At 43.1% G+C, this 19,961-nt stretch overlaps 1 protein-coding gene across 5 annotated transcripts; it reads left to right on the top strand.

Annotated features, from left to right (window-relative positions):
- The first annotated feature begins 321 nt into the window (after positions 1 to 321).
- UPF3A (UPF3A regulator of nonsense mediated mRNA decay) lies at positions 322 to 18,852 on the top strand. 5 transcript variants are annotated; one of them, XM_059685213.1, is made up of 10 exons: positions 325 to 590; positions 1,808 to 1,914; positions 4,511 to 4,617; positions 8,504 to 8,602; positions 8,726 to 8,836; positions 9,540 to 9,595; positions 9,681 to 9,839; positions 12,922 to 13,082; positions 15,219 to 15,516; positions 17,675 to 18,852. In XM_059685213.1, the coding sequence occupies exons 1-10, from the start codon at positions 384 to 386 to the stop codon at positions 17,828 to 17,830; spliced, it is 1,461 nt and encodes a 486-aa protein (XP_059541196.1). In that variant the 5' UTR covers positions 325 to 383; the 3' UTR covers positions 17,831 to 18,852. The 5 variants fall into 5 exon arrangements, 3 of the variants coding, with proteins under 3 accessions (XP_059541198.1, XP_059541196.1, XP_059541197.1); XM_059685214.1 differs by having other exon boundaries at positions 326 to 590; positions 17,678 to 18,852; XM_059685215.1 differs by lacking the exons at positions 12,922 to 13,082; positions 17,675 to 18,852 and having other exon boundaries at positions 322 to 590; positions 15,219 to 15,372.
- Positions 18,853 to 19,961: the final 1,109 nt, after the last annotated feature.

The following is a 19,961-nucleotide window of genomic DNA, read 5'->3' on the forward strand; positions in this document are numbered from 1 at the left end:
TCAGGGTCCCGGCGACTGCAGACGAGCTCCGCCCTCGGACCCTCCGAGTCCGGGCAGCAGCAAGCGTGGGCGGTCTGACATCTCCCCTCCCCCTGCTTCCCGGTGAGCGAGCACCTGGGCATGGCGGGGTGGGTGCGCGCGCTGCGGCGCCCGGCCCCGCCGCAAGGCCACTAACCCCCGGGGTGTCTGCAACCCCGTGTGAGGCGCGGCGTCAGAGGTCTTGCGCGGGAGCCGGGAAGCCGGCCTGAGCGCCACACGGACGGGGGAGGGGGCGGGCGGTGTCGGAACCAGGGGGCGGGGGTGCAGTGGAGGCGGCGGCGTCGCAGTTCTCGCGAAGTTTAGGCCCGGGCGGGAGGCGGCGGTGGGTCCGCGGCCGGGGCGGGATGCGCTCGGAGAAGGAGGGGGCCGGAGGCTCCGGCGTGGCCGTCGCTGCGCGGAGCCAGAGCGGAAGGGAGAGGACGTCCGCCGCGGAAGTTCACGTCCCCCGGGAGTCGCCTCGGCGAGAGGCTGGGGCCCCGCCGGCCTTGTCCTCCAGCGGTGCCGGCAGCGCAGGCAGACCTCGCGAGGAGAAGAAGACGGTCCTGAGCAAGGTGGGCGCGACCTGAAGCCGGGCGGGGTGGAGAGGATGGGGGTCCTGCCGGCGTGGAGGTGCGAGCAAAGTCGGGAGGAGAGTCCGGAGCCCGGCGGGAGGGCGAGGGAAGGAAGCCGGCTGGGCGGAGCGGGACTGGGCTCTGCCGCCCTCGCTACCGGAGGCGGAGGGTTTCAGCGAGATGGGGCGGGAGAGGACGGGGTGGTGCGAGTCAGCGCCCTGGGAAGACTGGTCCTGAGCGAGGCGGGGGCGGGGCGAGGGAGGAAGACCTTCCTGGCGGGGCGAGGGCGAGGGCGGGGCTGGGTGGGCGAATGGGAGAGTGGGCGGGGCCAACGGGTAGGCGCTCGGGGCGGGGCCAAGGTGCATTCCTTGGGCGGGCGGGCGGGGCCGAGGAACTGGGCGGGGGCACAGGGTCGGGCGGAGCTGCTAGCGTATCAGCACCGCGGACAGCGGCCGGGCAGCGAGTCCTGAGCCCCTCCTGCAGCCAGAGTTTTCGGAGCGCTTTTCCGGTTTGGGGAGAAAGAAACATATTTTCAGTCTCTGGAGGTGGACGTGTCCCATTGGGGCTGAGACGCTGGGCTCAGCAGCTCCACACTGTCCAGGTCCTGGGCCGGAAGGGGCACGAAAGGAGGGGTGCTGCTCGGGGAAGGTCCTGTCAGGTCCTGGGAAGCTGGGAAGAGAGGCTGGAAAGCCTGGTGGGCGGTGGGAGAGGACCCGCAGTGTGGACACTCTGGACTGGAGACGAAAGGTGTCCAATGCAAGTGGCATTCCTCTTGGCAGTAAGAACAGACACACCGTTTATTTGTTACCAGCTGCTAACAAACATTCCAGCATGGATACGTTCCCTGCATGGGTCTTACCCTCTAGTGTGGCTTAACCCTGCAGAGAGAGTGTAGGAGAAGCTATTATTTTTCACCTCGGGCACAGACATACCAATGGGTTGTCCAGTGGTAATGAAATGATTATATGAAAAGAACTGTTATGCACAGCCTTTTCTGACCTCTGGGATCCTTTTTCAATTATTCACGCTTCATTACCCTATGACAGCCAAGTTGTCATGTATGTTTTTCTTAACTTTTCCTAAAATAAGTGTTTTTGCTAGACTCCTGGATTAGATTTTCCTCTGAGCATGAATACAGGTCTCCAAGCATTGAAATAATTAATTAAAGCTTAATACCGTAAGAGTGAAACAAAACCCAACCAGCTTCCTTTCCCCAGGTAGTCATCCGGCGCCTTCCACCCAGCCTCACCAAGGAGCAGCTGGAAGAGCAACTACACCCACTACCTGCACATGATTACTTTGAATTCTTTACTGGGGATCTCAGGTGAGAAGCTGTTTACCAACATTAAGAATCTTAGAGGCATTGTCTCTTTCTGGCAAATTATCTATATATATAAAAGTCTAAAGACTGAACAACTGGTCGACCAGCTGCTAGGACCACCAGGGGGCAGACACTCAATGCAGGAGCTGCCTCCTGGTGGTCATTGTGCTCCCACAAGGGGAATGCCACTCAGCCAGAAGCGGGGCTCATGGCTGGCCAGCGCAGCTGCTGCAGTGGCAGGAGCCTCTCCTGACTCCACCAGTGCTACTGAGCAGTGGTAGCAGGCGTGCGCAATGGGCTGGGATGAGTGCGAGTGGCACAGTGCCCAGACCCGGCTTGGGCTCCTCCTGGGCTACCTGCCACTTGGCACACTGCTACATCCCTCGGGGGATGTCCGACTGCCGGTTTAGGCCAATCCCACAGGCCAGGCAGGGATCGGGCCTAAACTGGCATCCGGACATCCCCAAAAGGGTCCTGGATTGCAAGAGAGCTCAGGCCAGGCTGAGGGACACCCCCCTGCCCCTCCCCCGCCCTTCGTGCACAAATTCATGCACTGGGCCTCTAGTTATAGATAATAGAAGACATCTCCATTTCCCACATGTTCCCAGAAATCAGAGCAGTCCTTTATTTCTGCAAGTTATTTTAAGTAGGCAGATCATTAAAGGCCTCTAAAATAGATTTGAAATATGCCTCTACTGGCATCACCAGTCTAAGAAAACAAGACCAGACCAAGTAACAACATATTACTTAATTTTTGTTTTTGAATATCAACAAACCATATTTCATGTAGCTTTTTAAAGTAAGATGTATTAAGATATAACAAAGTAAATTGAATATACAGATGTATAACCTGATGAATTTTCACAAGAGAACATGCCCATGTAACTAAGACCAGATAAAGAAACAGAAATCCCAGACCCCAGAAGTCCCACTCTGCTCCCTTCCATCACTAGCACCCAGACTCCACTCCACTCCTCTCAGTTTATATCTTTTTCAGTTCCCTTTTACAACTTGGGAGACGGATGACTCTGACAACACTTTTTATTTTCAAATCTCGCTTTTGTTAACAAAGAGAGTGCTGAGCTCAGGTTAGACCTTCAACAGGTGACAGTTCAGCTGTGATTTAGTGATTTTCACTATGTTTTTATTATTATCTTTGTTATCCTTTTTATCTTCAATATCATGGGTTCTTATTTATGGTAGCCATAAAACTTTCCTTTTGAATAAATACATTAAAATAAATAATGTGAGTCTATTCAACAAAAAATAACCTCTAATAGGTAAATATAAATATGGTTTAAAAAAACATAAAGATGATATTCAAATAACTAAAATTTAGGAAAACGTACAGTTAAAGGAGGGCTGACACTGGACCCCGACCTGCTCAGATTGGAATCCCAGGCCCACCTTTTAACTAATGGCTCCCTCTGAAAGTACCTCGTTTCTCTGGGCCTCAGTGTACTCATCTGTGACATCAGGTTAGAGCATCTGCCCTGAAGGAAATTGGTGGTTGTGAGATAGCAGAGAAAGGCTTAGTTCTGTAGACCCTGTTCACTGTGCTACAGTAAATACTCTAACACCTAAAAATGATCTCTAAATCAGTAAACAGTCTTTTTCACAATATAACATTTTATTCTGTGAAGGAATTATAACTAGATTGTGTCGGGTGATTCCTTCCACGACCCGCGTGGAGTAGGGTTCGGTATCTGAAAGAGGAGCCGCACAACAAATGAGAGAAAGAGACACGAGATAATTTTGCAATATTGGAGGACCAGGCGGGCAAGTCCAACTCAAGGAGAGGGACTTCCACTGATGCTCAGGCCGTTCCAACCTTTTATTTGGTCTAGGGTAGCCCTAGGGTGAGGATGTTTGTTTGGGGTAGCCCTAGGGTAAGGAGGTTTGTTTGGGGTAGCCCTAGGGTAAGGAGGTTTCAATGACACAGGGATCGGTGGACAAATTCCAGGAATAGATTAAGCATCTGATTAGCTCATCAATAGGTTTCCGGAAGTAGGCAGGGTATCTGATTAACAATAATCTACAAGAATCTACATAAGTATCTAAGGAATTAAGGGAACTAAGGTGGGGATGCTTCAACTATTATTACCTAAATTAACTGAGTGGTTCCTAGATTAACTGGGTGGTGCACAGCCCTGACCTTTGTTAGGACTTTCAAGCCCTGACCTTTACTAGGACTTTCAATGACTACTAGCTTTTGGGGGGTCTCTATCTAAACTCAGCTAGTGAAGACGATGAATGGTCTCCGGCAAGATTGTATTGCAGCCACGATGCAAGATGAGGCGTGACTTTGCTTTTCAACCCCTGAGAACCAGTATTTTAGCCCTGGCTCCATGCAGTAGAGAAACTAACCTAGAGTCTTTCCCAAGTCATTAAAAAGATATCAGTTAATGTTTTGTTTGTTTGTGTGTTGTTGTTTTTTGCTAAAGAATATCCAGATTGTTGTCATTTACTGAGAGATGAATCTTTTGACAAAGAAGTTTTATCTGAAGTAGTTTTGTTGTATTCAGACAAGGAAAACAAAGGCAAAATTAAAGAAATCCTATTTTTTACTAACCATTTTCACTGTTATTTCTCATTTCAGTCTTTATCCTCATCTCTACTCCAGAGCATACATTAATTTTAGAAATCCTGACGACATTCTTCTTTTCAGAGATCGGTTTGATGGCTATATCTTCATTGACAACAAAGGTTGGGTCATTGGCTTTTTAAACCCTTTGTTACAATCTTTAAGTACATTAATTACATTATGCTGGAATATTTGTGAGTGTTAATAAAAAAGCTATCAGATACTAATCTAAAGTAAAGCAGAAATATGCATCATGTTATTGTGATTGTATGCTTCTTAAAAATTAAAATGATATATAAATGGAAAGGGTTCTAACAGTTGTGTAATAGTGATAACCTATTTATGTATTATCATTGGAGATTGAAGTTTTTCCATATAAATGCGCTTTCTGGATAAGTGAACTTTGCTTTTTATGTCTCCAAACTAAATTATTTTACCCATGTTTGATAAAATTTTCTAAACTATATTATATATTTATATCAGCATCTTCCTAATCAGAATATTCTTCATAATTATGCCATTTCTGGATGAAGCCATGAGGGAAGGGACTGTAATACTGAGCATCAGTTTTTGACCCTGTTTAACAGGGTTGTCTGCTGAGACAATGTAATTTACCTCTACGTTAAATGGTTCCAATTCTCTGTACTTCTTAGATTCTACTTCTGACATTTTTTTCTATTTCCTCCTTTTCTGTCAGACTGTCAGCCATTGTGTTCACTGCTATCATGTGTGTACACTTTTAAGAGCATGTTGTTTTCTATACACCCATCACCAACCAACCTCTTTCCATTTCACCCCACCCCCAACTACTGACAAGAGTTTTCTTCCCTTCCACTGTGGGGGGCCGGGGGGGGGGGGGGCGGGGGGGAGGTGGTTAAAGAGTGACTAGATCGAAACTCAGACATTTTTGCTGTGAGTAAAAGCAAGTTTAGTGCTTGAACTATTTGACATTTCTGTTGAATGCTCATTTATTCGGTAATTCATTCAAGTGCCTCTTATCTTTCTTCTCTAAAAATTGTGGTAAAATGCACATAACATAAATTTACCATCTTATTTTTGTAAGTGTGTTGGTCAGTAGTGTTAAGTATATTCACATTGTTATGCAACCAATCTCCAGAACTCTTTTTAGCTTACAAAGCTGAAACTCTGTACTCATTAAATATCAACTTTCCCCATTTCTCCCCCCGCCCCAGCTCTGACAACAACCCTTCTAATTTGTTTCTATGAATTTAAATACTCTAGATACCTCATAGAAGTGAAATCATACAGTATTTGTCTTTTTCTGACTGGTTTGTTACACTTAGCATAATTTTTTCGTGGTTCACTAATGTTGTAGTGTGTGTCTTCCAGACAAATGAGAGAATTACAATATCATAGTCACCTGGTCATTCCTGACAAGTCCAGAGTGATTCTCAGTGGGTTCAGTATGGAGGTAGAATGTGCTATTTTTATTAAGCACATAGCAAGTTCTCCCAGTGATCATTTCTATGTGAATGCCCCTCTGCCCATATCACAACAGAATGAATTTGTAGTGACTTTCAATCTGAACTTTTTTATTTGAAGCAAATCTTACTTGAATATTATGTATACACTTTGAAGGCCCCTCTTTTAGCCATGTGTCTATTCAAAAGCAAAATAATTTTCTTGAATTCATATGGCAGGTTAATAATTGAATTAACCTTTTAAATTAAAAAGATTTAAATGTGACTAAGAAACTGATTTAAAGATACTACACTCTTTAGTGAGGAGAGGTAGGCTTCGTGAGGTATAAGTAACATATGGCAGAATTCGTCATTTTAAAGTATATAGTGTGATGAATTTTAAATGTATTCAGTCATGTAATCACCACTACAATGTGAGGAATCATTTTATTTAATAAACAATAGTTCTCCTTTACTTAAATGTGGAGTCTGACATGCTAAGGTTGCACTTGCTTAAAAGTATAATTAAATTATAGTTTAACTACTAACATTTTCTTTTTTTTTTTTTTAAATTAAATCTTTATTGTTAAGATTATTACATTTGTTCCTCTTTTTTTTCCCCCCATAACTCCCCTCCTCCCAGTTCCCGCCCCACCCTCCGCCCTCACTCCCCACCCACTGTCCTCATCCATAGGTGCACGATTTTTGTCCAGTCTCTTCCCACATCTCCCACACCCCTTTCCCCCCCAAGAATAGTCAGTCCATTCCCTTTCTATGTCCCTGATTCTATTATAATCAACAGTTCATTCTGTTCATCAGATTATTTATTCACTTGATTCTTAGATTCACTTGTTGATAGATGCATATTTGTTGTTCATAATTTGTATCTTTACCTTTTTCTTCCTCTTCCTCTTCTTAAAGGATACCTTTCAGCATTTCATATAATACTGGTTTGGTGGTGATGAACTCCTTTAGCTTTTCCTTACCTGTGAAGCTCTTTATCTGACCTTCAATTCTGAATGATAGCTTTGCTGGATAAAGTAATCTTGGTTGTAGGTTCTTGGTATTCATCACTTTGAATATTTCTTGCCACTCCCTTCTGGCCTGCAAAGTTTCTGTTGAGAAATCAGCTGACAGTCGTATGGGTATTCCCTTGTAGGTAACTGAGTTTCTTTCTCTTGCTGTTTTTAAGATTCTCTCTTTATCTTTTGCTCTTGGCATTTTAATTATGATGTGTCTTGGTGTGGTCCTCTTTGGATTCCTTTTGTTTGGGGTTCTCCGCGCTTCTTGGACCTGTAAGTCCATTTCTTTCACCAGGTGGGGGAAGTTTTCTGTCATTATTTCTTCAAATAGGTTTTCAATATCTTGCTCTCTCTCATCTTCTGGCACCCCTATAATTCTGATGTTGGTACGCTTGAAGCTGTCCCAGAGGCTCCTTACACTATCCTCGCATTTTTGGATTCTTTTTTCATTTTGCTTTTCCGGTTGGATGTGTTTTGCTTCCTCGCATTTCAAATCATTGACTTGATTCTTGCGCTCCTCTGGTCTGCTGTCGGGCGTCTGTATAATATTCGTTATTTCAGTCTGTGTGTGCTTAATTTCTAGTTGGTTCCCCAATATAAGATCGAGGGTCTTATTAGTTTTCGTGTAGATCTCATTAAGTTTATCGGCAGCTTCTAAACAGTTCTTGAGAGACCTTAAAAGTGTGGTTCTGAACTCTATTTCTTCCATTGACAATTTTGTCCTGTTTCTTTGTCTCCGCATTTTGTTATGCTTCCTTGGTGCACCCCCTAGTGGTCTTTGTTCGCAGTCTTATAGATAAATCTTGATTGTTGTAGCTAATTCCAGGGAGGGTTTGACCTCCAGGCCAAGTGGCTATGAGAATCAGCTGTGTCAGCAGTGAGAGAACTTCTGTCCTCTAGGGAGGTGCTAATCTAGCCTTTGCCTGAGGCTATCCGGCAAATGCCTCTGTGCAGGGCTTGGGCGGGGCGGGTCGCACAGGATCAACAGGGTGGGCCGGAGAGAGCAGTTATGGCGGCTCTCAGTCCTGTCCCAAGGGGCTCTGCCTCTCTGAGTCCCAGCACCCGCTGCAGAGCTCGGAGAGAAAGCTGCACTCGCTCTGACCGAAACCAGACAGTCCCGCTTCTCCCGTTTGAGTCTGGGTCCCTAAAGACTCGCCCGGATCTGGTGCTCAGAGTCTGCGACTCCCTCCCGATCGAAAACAACAACCGCGCCCTCCGCCGCCAGCCCGCCCCGCGCACTCCGCACCTCAGAATTTGACTTCAGCACTGCGCCTCCTCTGAGTGTCCGTGTGCGTTTCTCTTTCCTCCTAGTTGTAGGACTTCCACTCAGCCAGCGTTCCTGTGGTTCTGGGTGATGTCCCTTCCGTTTTTTGGTTTCACTTTTGAAGTAGTTGTTCAAAGCAGCAAACTCCGGCGTTAACCTATGCCGCCATCTTGGTTCTCTACTAACATTTTCATTGCAACATATGTTCAATCCTTAAGAAAGCTAGATCATTCTTCTACAAAATGAATATAGTAGAATTTCAGAATGATTTTTGGAATTTTTGTTGTTGTTGTTGTTAAAGGGCTAGAATACCCCGCAGTGGTAGAGTTCGCTCCATTCCAGAAGATAGCCAAAAAGAAGCTGAAGAAAAAAGATGCCAAAACCGGAAGCATTGACGATGGTGAGCCCTTTTTCAAAGGCTGGATTATGAACCTACCAAATTAAATACAATGATCAAATGCAGTTTATCTCCTTTATATGGGGAGAAGTATATTTATTTATTTTTTTCTCTTTAAATGTACAGATCCAGAATATAAGAAGTTTTTAGAAACTTACTGTGTGGAGGAAGAAAAAACTAGTGCCAATCCCGAAACTCTTCTGGGAGACATAGAGGCAAAGACAAGAGAACTTATTGGTCTGTTTTGCTCATTTCACCTCTTTACTGTATTAAGATATGTATTTATAGAGTATATACGTATTTCTTCTTTTTTATGACTTTCATAAAAAATTGACACCTTTGACAGGTTTGGCAGAAATGTAGAATATTTCCTACTTTTGACAAAAGCATTGCAAGACAGCAGCTTGGGAAAATATTCTGAGTATCTGTGGATGGGATAGCTTGAGCTTTCAGTTACATTATACTCATCTTGTTTCAGAGTTGTGACGTTTGAACAGTAGAAAAGACATTTGAGTGCTCTGTGCCTGGCTGTATTCGGGAAGGAGCATTATATCTCAAGGTTGGAGTCAGTATCTTTTCAAAGACCAGCCACTGAAATGAAATGCGTGGCTTAAGTATGAGATCATCTTTCTGTTGTTCAAAACATATCAGGCCTCCTGAGCAAGCCAAGCAAACAAGTGGATAAACCCATTCAGAATACAGAGTCCAGTTTGAATCAGGCCTTCAGCCCTACACCTGCAAGTGGTGTGTCTTAGAAATAAGTGGTTATCTCCTAGTAGCAGTCTCCAGAAACTCAAGAGTAGACATGAGACACCTTTTTCTAATTAAGTTTCCTTATTTTTTAAAGATTTTAAAGATTACATTGAAAACAAGTATTTAAAACAAAGGAAAGAGATCTTATTTTTTAGTTAAATACTTTATTCCAATTATTTTGTTTTAGCTAGAAGAACCACACCTCTTTTGGAATACATTAAAAACAGAAAATTAGAAAAGCAGGTATGTCTGGCCTTTTGTGCATATGCTTTATGTTTCTGCCACATCCACGCAGACAATTTATGCACAGACTTTTCCACCTCCTTAGAGGATTCGAGAAGAGAAGCGAGAAGAGCGAAGGCGAAGGGAATTGGAAAAGAAACGCATACGTGAAGAAGAAAAAAGAAAGAAAAGAGAAGAAGAAAAATGTAAGAGAAAAGAAACAGATAAGCAAAAGAAAGCTGCTGAGAAAGAAGTAAGGATTAAGGTAATTTGGAGACCTTTCATATCTTTTTTCCAAAAATAGTTCTGCTGTCCTAATTGTGCCTTTTCAGTATTTTAGCTCACTGGAAATAAAGGAACATTTTTAATTTGTCTAGTTTTTTTTTTACTATAGTTCCTTTTCTCTATTCTTTAATAGTAGTTCTCAAACTGTGTTCCCTGAGCCCTTGGGGCTCCTTGGGCATGCTGTGTTTGGAAGGACTGAGTGGGTGGGAGGGTGGAGGAGGACCAGCCTCCTGAGTGTGAACAGAGCACTTCACTCAGAGGAGCCCTGCATTTAAGTACCATAGACTGGGCTCCTGCTTACATTTTATTTTAATGAAAATATTTCCTGACTAAAAAATATACATTTGAAAACCATTGGCTCAGTGTACACTAGCCCTGCCTTATGAAGGCTGACTCGTAGAACTGGGTTTCTCACGGAAATGGTTTCTGCACCTCTTGCCCAATTTTTCCTTTGCCTGAGGCATTCATTTAGGAGGGTGGTTTCGTGTACAGAGGGAACTTTTTGCTCTGTAAAATATGTTGCCCCAAATTAGAGTCAGCCCTTCCTTGTTAGTGTTCTGCTCAGATGTGCTTAGGTTTCAACCTAACGTGCTTCTTAACTCACTCCATGAAGGGGATAAGGTGCCTTATAGGACTTCATTAAAATTGTGTGATAGACAGAAAAATAATCAAAGGTCAGTGCTTGCAGGAAGATAGAGAGTAGAAAGGGAAAGGATGGGGAAGAGATCACAGTCTCCATCATTGTGCCATAGATTAGTTTCTGATCAACTAGGAAGTTGATCAGAAACATTGTTTTCATTATCCATGAGGAGAAAACATGCCAGTTCTTTAAGGGAAGCAAAGCTTTTTCTAGGCCTTTGCTTCTAAAACAGTTTCTCCCATATGGGGTGTCCTAGCAATGGAGGGAATGATTTCTTAATAATATTTCTACAAAAACACATCAGCATTTGTATCAGTCAGGACTGCTTAGGTTATGCTGCAGTAACAAATAGTTTCAAAAATTTCATTGGTTTCATAAAACTCAAGTTCTCTTCTTGTTCATGTCACTTGTCCATTGTGTATTACTCATTGTAGCCATCCAGTGACCCAGGCTGATGGAGGATACATCTTGGCATTTGCTTCTACAATCTTTATGACAAGGAGAGAAAATGTGTATTTGGCAGATTGCACACTAGTACTTAAATCTTCCATGTGGAATGAACACATCCCGGTGCCCACATTTCACTGGCCAAAAAGCAAGCCACGTGACCCCACCTAATCTCAAGTAAAAAATAAAACGAAACCTTAATATTACAGGAAAGGTCTTTGTCATTGTAGAAGTTCAGCTCTGTCACGACCAGGGACAAAGTAGGTATATATTTAATGCAAATTTAATGGTCACAGGTGTGCGAACACTAACTTTTTCATTTTACTTTCTGAACAAAGAGTTGTAGCTCCCTCAGTGCCTAATGCTTCACATTCTCAGAAACACTTTTGTCAACATCTGAGAGTTTTCCGGAAGAATCACTGAAACTTGTAGCCTGTAATTTCAACTATGTATAGTTTTATAGTTATTTTTTAAAATATATTTTATTGATTTTTTACAGAGAGGAAGGGAGAGGGATAGAGAGTTAGAAACATCGATGAGAGAGAAGCATCGATCAGCTGCCTCCTGCACACCCCCCACTAGGGACGTGCCTGCAACCAAGGTACATGCCCTTGACCGGAATCAAACCCGGGACCCTTCGGTCCCCAGGCTGACGCTCTATCCAGTGAGCCAAACTGGCTAGGGCTCAACTATGTATAGTTTTAAGTAAGACTTCAAGTATTGGGAGTACAGCATGTACTTACTCCGTTTGGAGAATGGGACTAAAATCCAGAATAAACCAAAGATACGAAAACAAATTTAAGTCAGTAAAGTAAATATAGGATCCTTCATAAAGAAAAAAATGAAAGACTTAAACACAGCAAGAGAAAGTTATATAGTCCAAATCTGGTAGAACAAAATCTTGGTTGGACCCAATGACGTGAGTAGCCCACAGCTCCTGTTCTGAGGAGTGTCTGGTGTTCTAACCTAATAGTTCACATCTGACCCAATAAGCCTTTAACAAGCATCTTTGCTCAATTTGGGCATCTGACTTATGAATGATTTGGAGAATTTAAATTAAAAAAACAAAACTCTGAAAAACAAAGTCTGTGAAGAAATCCCAACAGAATTAGTATTAATAGCCTAAAAATAGAACAAGATCTTTCGTTTATGTTCTACAAACTGACTTTTGTTTCAAAGAGCTGGGGAACTAACTGGATGGGAGGCGCACATAAAAGGCATACTGAATTAAACACACCATAGCAACCTTCTAGGTCTGTTTGAAGAAAGGGAATAATAAGTTTTGAAAACTCTAAAACTGTTCCAAAAGCCATTAATATAAAGCAGCCTTTTAAAAACTGTTTTTTTTTCTTATTACAAAAGATTTTGTATTGATTTTAGAGAGGGAGAACAGGGAATAGGGAGAGAAACATCTGAGAGAGACAACCATTGATCAGCTGCCTCCCGCATGCCCCCTACTGGGGGTTGAGCATGCAACCCAGACATTTGCCCTGATTGGGAGTCTAACCGGTGACCTCTCAGTGCACAGGACAATGTTCAGCCAACTGAGCCACACCAGCAAGGGCAATACTTGTTTATTTTTAAAAAACTAGAACCTGTAGGTGAAAGGAAAGAAATTCATTTCAGTTCTGTCACCTAAAAATAATCACTATGAACACAGTGTTGCAAGCTTTCTGGACATTTTCCTACTCATGTGTATCAACATAGAAATAGAAATCAGGTCATTCTTTTGTGACATTCCTTTATTCGTTAATACCAGCATTGAGGCACCACATTAACTATCCTACATCATTTTTTAACAACCACAAAATGTTTTATTGACTGAACGTTGCCCTAGGTGTTTAACCCCAAACCTGTTCATTGGACCTTTATCTTTGTTTGTATTCAGACATTTGGGCTCAATATTGGTATATAGTTTAAATTATTTATTAATATACTCTTAAAGTGACATTTTACTAACATTATAATTTCTCAGCTTCTTAAGAAACCAGAAAAGGGAGAGGAAGCAGCCACTGAGAAACCAAAAGAACCTGGAGAGGACATTGAGAGTGGAGAGGGACAGTGGGAAGCCAGTCCTGGCTGCGCTGTGGGGAAGGCCAAGCCCCGGGAGAGCCTGCTGGAGGAGCGCAGGGAAAAGTGAGCCCCGCGCTTCGGTTTCTTTGGCCACGTTCAGCATCACAGGATGGTCATCCATCATGGTCACATATCCTTTGTCAGCACGAGTGCTCATATTTCATAGAATTCTTGGAATTCTTGAATGCTTGTCCACATTTTTGTTTCGTTTTGGTCATGCTAGGAACTTGGTAAACCCGTTTAGGCTGTAGCCTCAAGTCTATCTTTGAAGCAGAGAAATATCTTCTGTATTTCCTTTGGGTTTCTGTTGTTGCACTTTAGGTCTTCTGGCTCTTCTCCCCCGTCTCCTTTCCTTGTGATTTTTATCAGTTTGTAATTTTCCTGTGTCTTCTGAGATACCATGCTCATTTGGTCTTCCAGACCTTCAGTTCTCTATGGAATTATGAATTTGAGAACTTGGTCTTTCAGGTGCTGAAAGTCTTCCTGTCCTAAAAATATAGAATTCTAAGTGCTGTAGTTCCTTTGTGGGAGTTGTCGGCCCTCTGGCCCCATGGACTTTGACACACAGCTGTAGATCCTGGTGTTGTGACCCATAGGTCTTTACCTGCTCATGACATGAGCTCACAAAAGGACCTGGGCTTCTCTGGGAACAAGACAGACATAGCAGTCTGTGCAGGGTCCAGAGAAAGACCAGCCATTCGCTTGTCCAGAGGTAGGCCCTTCCTCCTGCCCCTGACCCTGGGTTTGGTCATGTCCCAGTCAGTAGGGCCACATGCAACTGGGCTTCTTGTCCCCCTGACCCAGGGTTCCTGCCCATGCCTTGCATTTGGACACCTGCGGAGCCTCCTGGAGGCAAGGGCTGTTCCGCTCACAGGAGTGGCTGGAAGTGGATTCAGGTGCAGTGGGCAAGGTCATGGGATTAAGCTGCTGTTTGCCCAGGAGCACAGTAATCTGAACGATTTATGACTGCCTTCCTTGCATATAGAGTTATGTAAAATTTTCTTTCCCTCTTTTTGGTGGGTTCTAGTTTATTGGTTTGTTTTTTGTTTTTTTTTTTTTTTTATTGCTTAAAGTATTACAAAGGGTATTACATATGTATCCATTTTATCCCCCCGCCCTAGACAGTCCCCTAGCCTCCCCTATCATCCAGTGTCTTATGTCCATTGGTTATGCTTATATGCATGCATACAAGTCCTTTAGTTGATCTCTTACCCCCCTACCTCCTGCCCCCCAACCCTCCCCGGCCTTCCCGCTGCAGTTTGACAATCTGTTTGAGGCAGCTCTGCCTCTGTATCTATTATTGTTCAAAAGTTTATAATGGTCTCTATTGTCCATGAAGTTTATTGGTTTGTATATAAAATTAATTAATACATGATATCAAATTGGTTTGTATATAAAATTAATTAATACATGATATCAAATCTGATCTGTTAGAATTATGGTTTATGTTACAGACATAACGCAGTTTCTTAAGAAGCTGTCAACCGGTAGTCTGCAGATCACTGGTGGTCCATGAGGTCCAAAAGGTTGGCGACCGCTGGTTTAGGACACAGCACTGCCTTTTGTCATGTTTCTGGCACCAGTTCACGCTTTGCTTATAGATCTTTTTGTCCCCACCAGTCCTGCCGCTTCTGTACGTGAGGGGTCCACAGGTGGTATGTAAGGACGTTTGCCAGCGGTTGGTGGAGGGAAAGACTTTAAGATCCAAATGAGCTAACCAGCCACTTGTTTACTTACTGTTCATTTAATAGTTTGACATATACACAAATGTTACTAAATTTCAGGTAGTTTTAACTATGGTTGAAGCAGCAACTAAGCTGTCACTGTCAGCTCTGCCTCATGATGGATGTGCATTTGGGATACTGGGAGTCACCTGACCACGTGTAGTCTCATTTACTTTATCTGCAATGAGGGGGAAATATATTTATTTTGGAGGTTTACTGAGAATTTTAAAAATATGTGTAATTGGTGCCTTAGCATATCACTTAATACATATGTGTTACTCAAGTATAACAGGAAATATTGTTAATACAATTGATTCATAGTTTTTATTGAATGCCTGTGCATGCAAATTTGGCATTAAGTGATGGGCAGACTTACATGTTCCTTGCCTTTTCTGGAACTTGGAGTCTGGAAGGGAAGATAGGTCATCAACAAGCATTTTATGAAAGGTTACTGATCATTTGTATTAAATCACAGGTCACAAAATGACAGTGATAAAGAGCAAAAGGATATGGAGAGAAAATTTCGAGAAAAAGAACTTGAAACACAAAGATACCACTCGGATGATAGCAGAAAGCTTAGAGCTCACTACGAGTTTGACAAGTTTTCAAGAAGAAATGAAGAAGAGATGAAACCGGGGAAAGGATTCACCCCAGACAGAGGGAAGACGGGGAGCCAGGACCGTGGAGTCCCGGTGGAAGCAGCAGAGAGACCGGGGAGAGAACAGAAGAGTGAGGACAGCCCGGCCCCCAGAAAGGAGAGAGTGCGAAACAAGGTTCTCTTCTTCATTTGGGATAATCCCTCATTCATCTGTCTGCGCTAAAAGTATGAGCTGTACTTTTGCAGGCTTATGACTGCTCTTCCAAACAGAAATTCTTTAATTTCACCTAAAAAAGAAAAATCTACACAGGTGCCTGAGGTGCGGGATCTCTACTCGGGATCCTGCATTATCTTAGAGGGTGCACCGCCCTGAGCCTGTATTTGCTAGAGCAGTTATTCTTGTCCGCTTAGTGGGCACCAAGTGCTGAATGACAAATAAAAAAATAGAACCAGCCATCATCTTTTCACCAGGAAAAAAATAAGCTTTTATTTATTATAAAACTAGCACTTTCATACTATTTGCTTGAGAAGAAATAATGGTATATTATCAGATTTACCACTAAGACAGTAAGGAAAATATTAACATTTCATGAAGCTTTCTTTTCCATTATTAACAGCATCTGATGATTAATGGACAATCAGATGGCTCATAAACACCCAGAAGTTAGACCCCCACAATCAGATTGAGATTGCCCACTTAGCCCAACAAACAGGTTTTCTTTCAGAAATTTGAGGTTAATTTGTATTCAGATCTCATTGTCAGGGAGAAGCGCTATAAATGCGTTCATCTCCCTCCCAGGGCTAGGCCCCATGATTGCTGTCAGTCCCCCAAAGCCTGCCCTCCAGGTGGGCAGCTGGGTCTGAGGCTGCGGGTCACACCCACCTCCTGCCGTTCCTGACCCTTGGCAGCCACTCTGTTCTCTGTCTCTATGACTTTGTGATTTCAGGAGCACTACATAAACGGAAACAGAGTATGTAACCTTATGAGATTGGCTTTTTCACTCAGCATGATTCCCGTCAGATCCATCCAAGTTTCAGCGATGTTGATTTTCTAAGTATTTCCAGTAAAGCCAAGGGAGGTCTTCAGAAAAGCCAGCACCTTCTAGCTTCACCCTTGGCTGGTCAAGTCTGTATCACAAAGGGTTCCTGTAGCTGCCTTGACCTTGGGTACACCAAGGACAGCCATGAGTCTCACTGATGGGGGCTGTTCCTGTGAGCACTCGTTTTCCAACGGAGTGATTTGGGTATTTGCACAGCTGTAGGCGTGGGAACTTGCGATGACTCCTGTCAATTAAGTTTGCAGTGTGGTAGTAGAGATAAAGTGCTTTGTTGGTGATAGCGCCTTTCGTACCAGACCTGGCAGGTTATGATGTGCTTTTAGGGTCAGTTTCAAACTCTGTACACGTTACCCTGGTGAAGAACAGAGCCAGCTTGTTGGCGCGGGAGATGGTGGGTTGTCAAGGCTGCATCTCGGCCTACACAGGGGTCCTGTTGAACCCTTTCCCACTCTTCTCATTGGCCAGGCTTATATTAAGAATATTATGATAAATCCAGGTGGTGGCTGTGGGGCCTCCACACACAGCCTCGGAGTGGGTAAAGGTAAAACACCAGTGGGACATGCCCACCCGAGCGAGTCGCACTGTCCTTGCACTCCGGGTGGCGTGGAAAGGCGAGGGCTGCTGGTGCTGTCATACGCGCAGGCCGGGAAGGAGCACCAAGCTGGGATGGGGTTGCTGCCTCCCTCTCTTGGAGCGCTGGCTTTCCTGAGGAGTTGTTCCCACTGGGAGTGTGGGTCCCAGCCTTCAGAATCACACTGTCCTTCCCTCATTTCACTGTCCTCGTGCCTGGAAGCTATTTAAGTGCATTTTGTGTACTTTATTCAGTCTCTGTTTTTATTCCACCACTTCTAAGAGTTTAATAAGATGATGGGTATTTTCTGTAAAGGGGACAGTTCAGAAATAATCCACATGAATGTTAATAACTGTTTCGTTAAGCACTCTAAGAGCCCTCAGACTCAGGTCCACTGCTTGGCGACTGTGTGGGACTGAGATGTGTGTGTTGACTTGTCATCTCTCAAACTGGCAGGAGAGGGCCATGGTGTACTGTTTCCACAGAGTGTTGTAGGTTTGAGCAGTAACACAGTAACTGTGTTTTCATGACTTTTTATTGCCTTGAAATGCTTGGTTTCTGAGTGCTGTGAAAAAAAGGCTGATTTTTAGCTGTAAGACTGATAATCTTTAGATATATTTAAGATCTTCAGTCCCTAGAAATAGTGATGTTGTTCCCTCCTGCATTGCCAGCCCTTGGAAGAGTAACCCACCCTTTTATCCTAGCAGGACCGGCCGGCCTTGCCACTGTACCAGCCAGGAGCTCGCATGAGAGCACGAGAATGTGGTGGAAGATTCTCGGAGGAGGGCCGAGATGGGAGGAGGGCTGAGGCAGAAGATTCAGCGGGGGCTGGCTCCAAGAAGAGCAAAGAGGCAGAATGAGTCAGCGGGCATGCCACGGTTGTGACAAGGGTGAGCTCGTATTCCAAATTGCATGGATTAGAAATGTATACAAGGGTCTGGAATATAACCTGCAAGGTGAATCTACTCCTTACAAAGAATCTAGAAACTGGTGGCATAGAAACAATCTTTTAAAAAATTGAACAGAGTTTTCTTTGATTTTACCATTTCTAGTAAGAACTTCTGTGTATCATTTAGCCACAACAGAGAAAACAAACTCTTTGGGAAAGTAGAAGAGTATGACCAAAACAGCATGAATTCTGAAGCACTTTAAACATGTTGTAGGAATAACTTACACTTTGTATTTTATACATTTGTAAGCAAATAATCTGTTGGGATTTATATCTCATTGTGCTTCTTATGAGCCCTTGTTTCTGGGAAGTGAGCAGCTCTCATTCCATTATAATCCTGGTAATTCAGCCACGGATGCACCTTCTGTCCTAAGATTCCAGGAAGTCTGTTGTACTGTAGTCCCGTGGATAGGAACCTAACACTGTGAAGCCCCACAGCTTCCATTATGGCCCTTTTAACAATCTGGCCACTGAATTGATCAAAATAGTTTGACATTCTGTTGATGGATGTGCTTGTGGTTTATAACCATTATAGTTTAAGAATTGCTAACATAAATGGCGTTATTTTGGGACATGGATAATTTAGGTACAGCATTTAGGTTTTTTCTTTTTGCAGCCTGAGGTAATTTTAAAGTGACTTTATGTAGCTTTCTGCAAGTATGCATTCTATAATATTTTTTCCTTTTAGTGAAGTTTTAAAACGTCTGGGTATTTTTGGCGCTGTGTTTTGAACCTAAATAAAAATTTTAGTAGCTATAGATTTGAAGTCCAGTTATTGTACTTTTCCTACATAGAATTTTACACAATATAATTTTGCTTTTTAAAATGTACTTTAACTATATGAATATTTTGTTATATTTATTCCTTATTAAATAGGAAATGTTTGTCAAAAAACTAAGAACGACTCATCATTAAAAACATCCAGTTGTTGGACACAGTTTTATGGCATTGCTATGTTCTTGTTCTTTACCTGTGAGCTCCAAGAACTTAGTGGGGGAGGGGAGAGAAGGGCTTGCTGTGGATTCAGCCAGGTCCAAGTGATCAGAGGAGCCAACCCTGGCTGAAAAGGCTAGATAGTAACATTTTACAATTTGCAGGCTATATGGTTTCTGTCACACCTACTAAACTGCTGTTGTGGTGAGAAAGCAGCCAATACATAAATGAATCCAATAAAACTTTATTTATAAAAACAGGTAGCAGACCATATTTAACCATATTTAAGTCGTTTGCTGACCCCTGCTTAGAGGATGCATTAGACTGGATCTCCTGAACAGTGAGCAGCTGTGGTCCTTGCTGCTCATTTTGGCTTTGATCTGGAGATTTCCACACCTGAGAGATCAGGACATAGTAAATCTTACTGCTAAGGCCCCCATCTTGGTTCTATTGTCTTACTGGCTTGTTTGTATTTTCGTGATCAAAGACATGGAGATCTTTAGAGCTCATTTTCAAAATTTGTGGTTTAAAACAATAGTTCTCATACATTTGGGTCTTAGGAACTATTTACATTTTTCAAAATTATTGGCAGCCCCAGAACTTTTGTTTATCAACTAGATTACATCTACTGATGTTTACCGTATTCAGAATTAAAACAGAAATATTAAAGCACAAGAATACATAAACACATGTTCCATTTACTGCCCTAGTAATAACATCACCGCATATTATGTAGCCTCTGGAAAACGCCACTGTACACTGAGGAGAGGATCAGAGTGAAAAGGAGAATAGTACCTTAGTCTTAACATAAAAGTAGTTATACCAAGCCCAGCCAGTGTGGCTCTGTGTTTGAGCGCCAACCTATGAACCAGGAGGTCATGGTTCCATTCCCGGTCAGGGCACATGCCTGAGTTGCGGGCTCAATCCCCAGCAGGAGGCGTACAGGAGGCAGCCGATCTATGATTCTCATTATTGATGTTTCTCTCTCTCTCCCTTCCTCTCTGAAATCAGTAAAAATAAAAATAAAATTAAAAAGTTGTTACACCAAGGGAGAACCAAGTAGGTAAGTCTGAGACACACTCTCACCATAAACCCCAATCCTGGCAAGA

The sequence above is a fragment of the Myotis daubentonii genome, chromosome 2, assembly GCF_963259705.1.
Source record: "Myotis daubentonii chromosome 2, mMyoDau2.1, whole genome shotgun sequence".
Lineage (NCBI taxonomy): Eukaryota > Metazoa > Chordata > Mammalia > Chiroptera > Vespertilionidae > Myotis > Myotis daubentonii.

What these genes read in the sequence shown, in the direction of transcription:
- UPF3A (XM_059685213.1), top strand. Translation starts at nt 384, where the DNA reads ATGCGCTCGGAGAAGGAGGGGGCCGGAGGCTCCGGCGTGGCCGTCGCT. An exon ending in AACCGGAAGCATTGACGATG is followed by an intron (nt 8,603 to 8,725) that starts GTGAGCCCTTTT and finishes TTAAATGTACAG; the next exon opens with ATCCAGAATATAAGAAGTTT. An exon ending in AGGAGAGAGTGCGAAACAAG is followed by an intron (nt 15,517 to 17,674) that starts GTTCTCTTCTTC and finishes CTTTTATCCTAG; the next exon opens with CAGGACCGGCCGGCCTTGCC.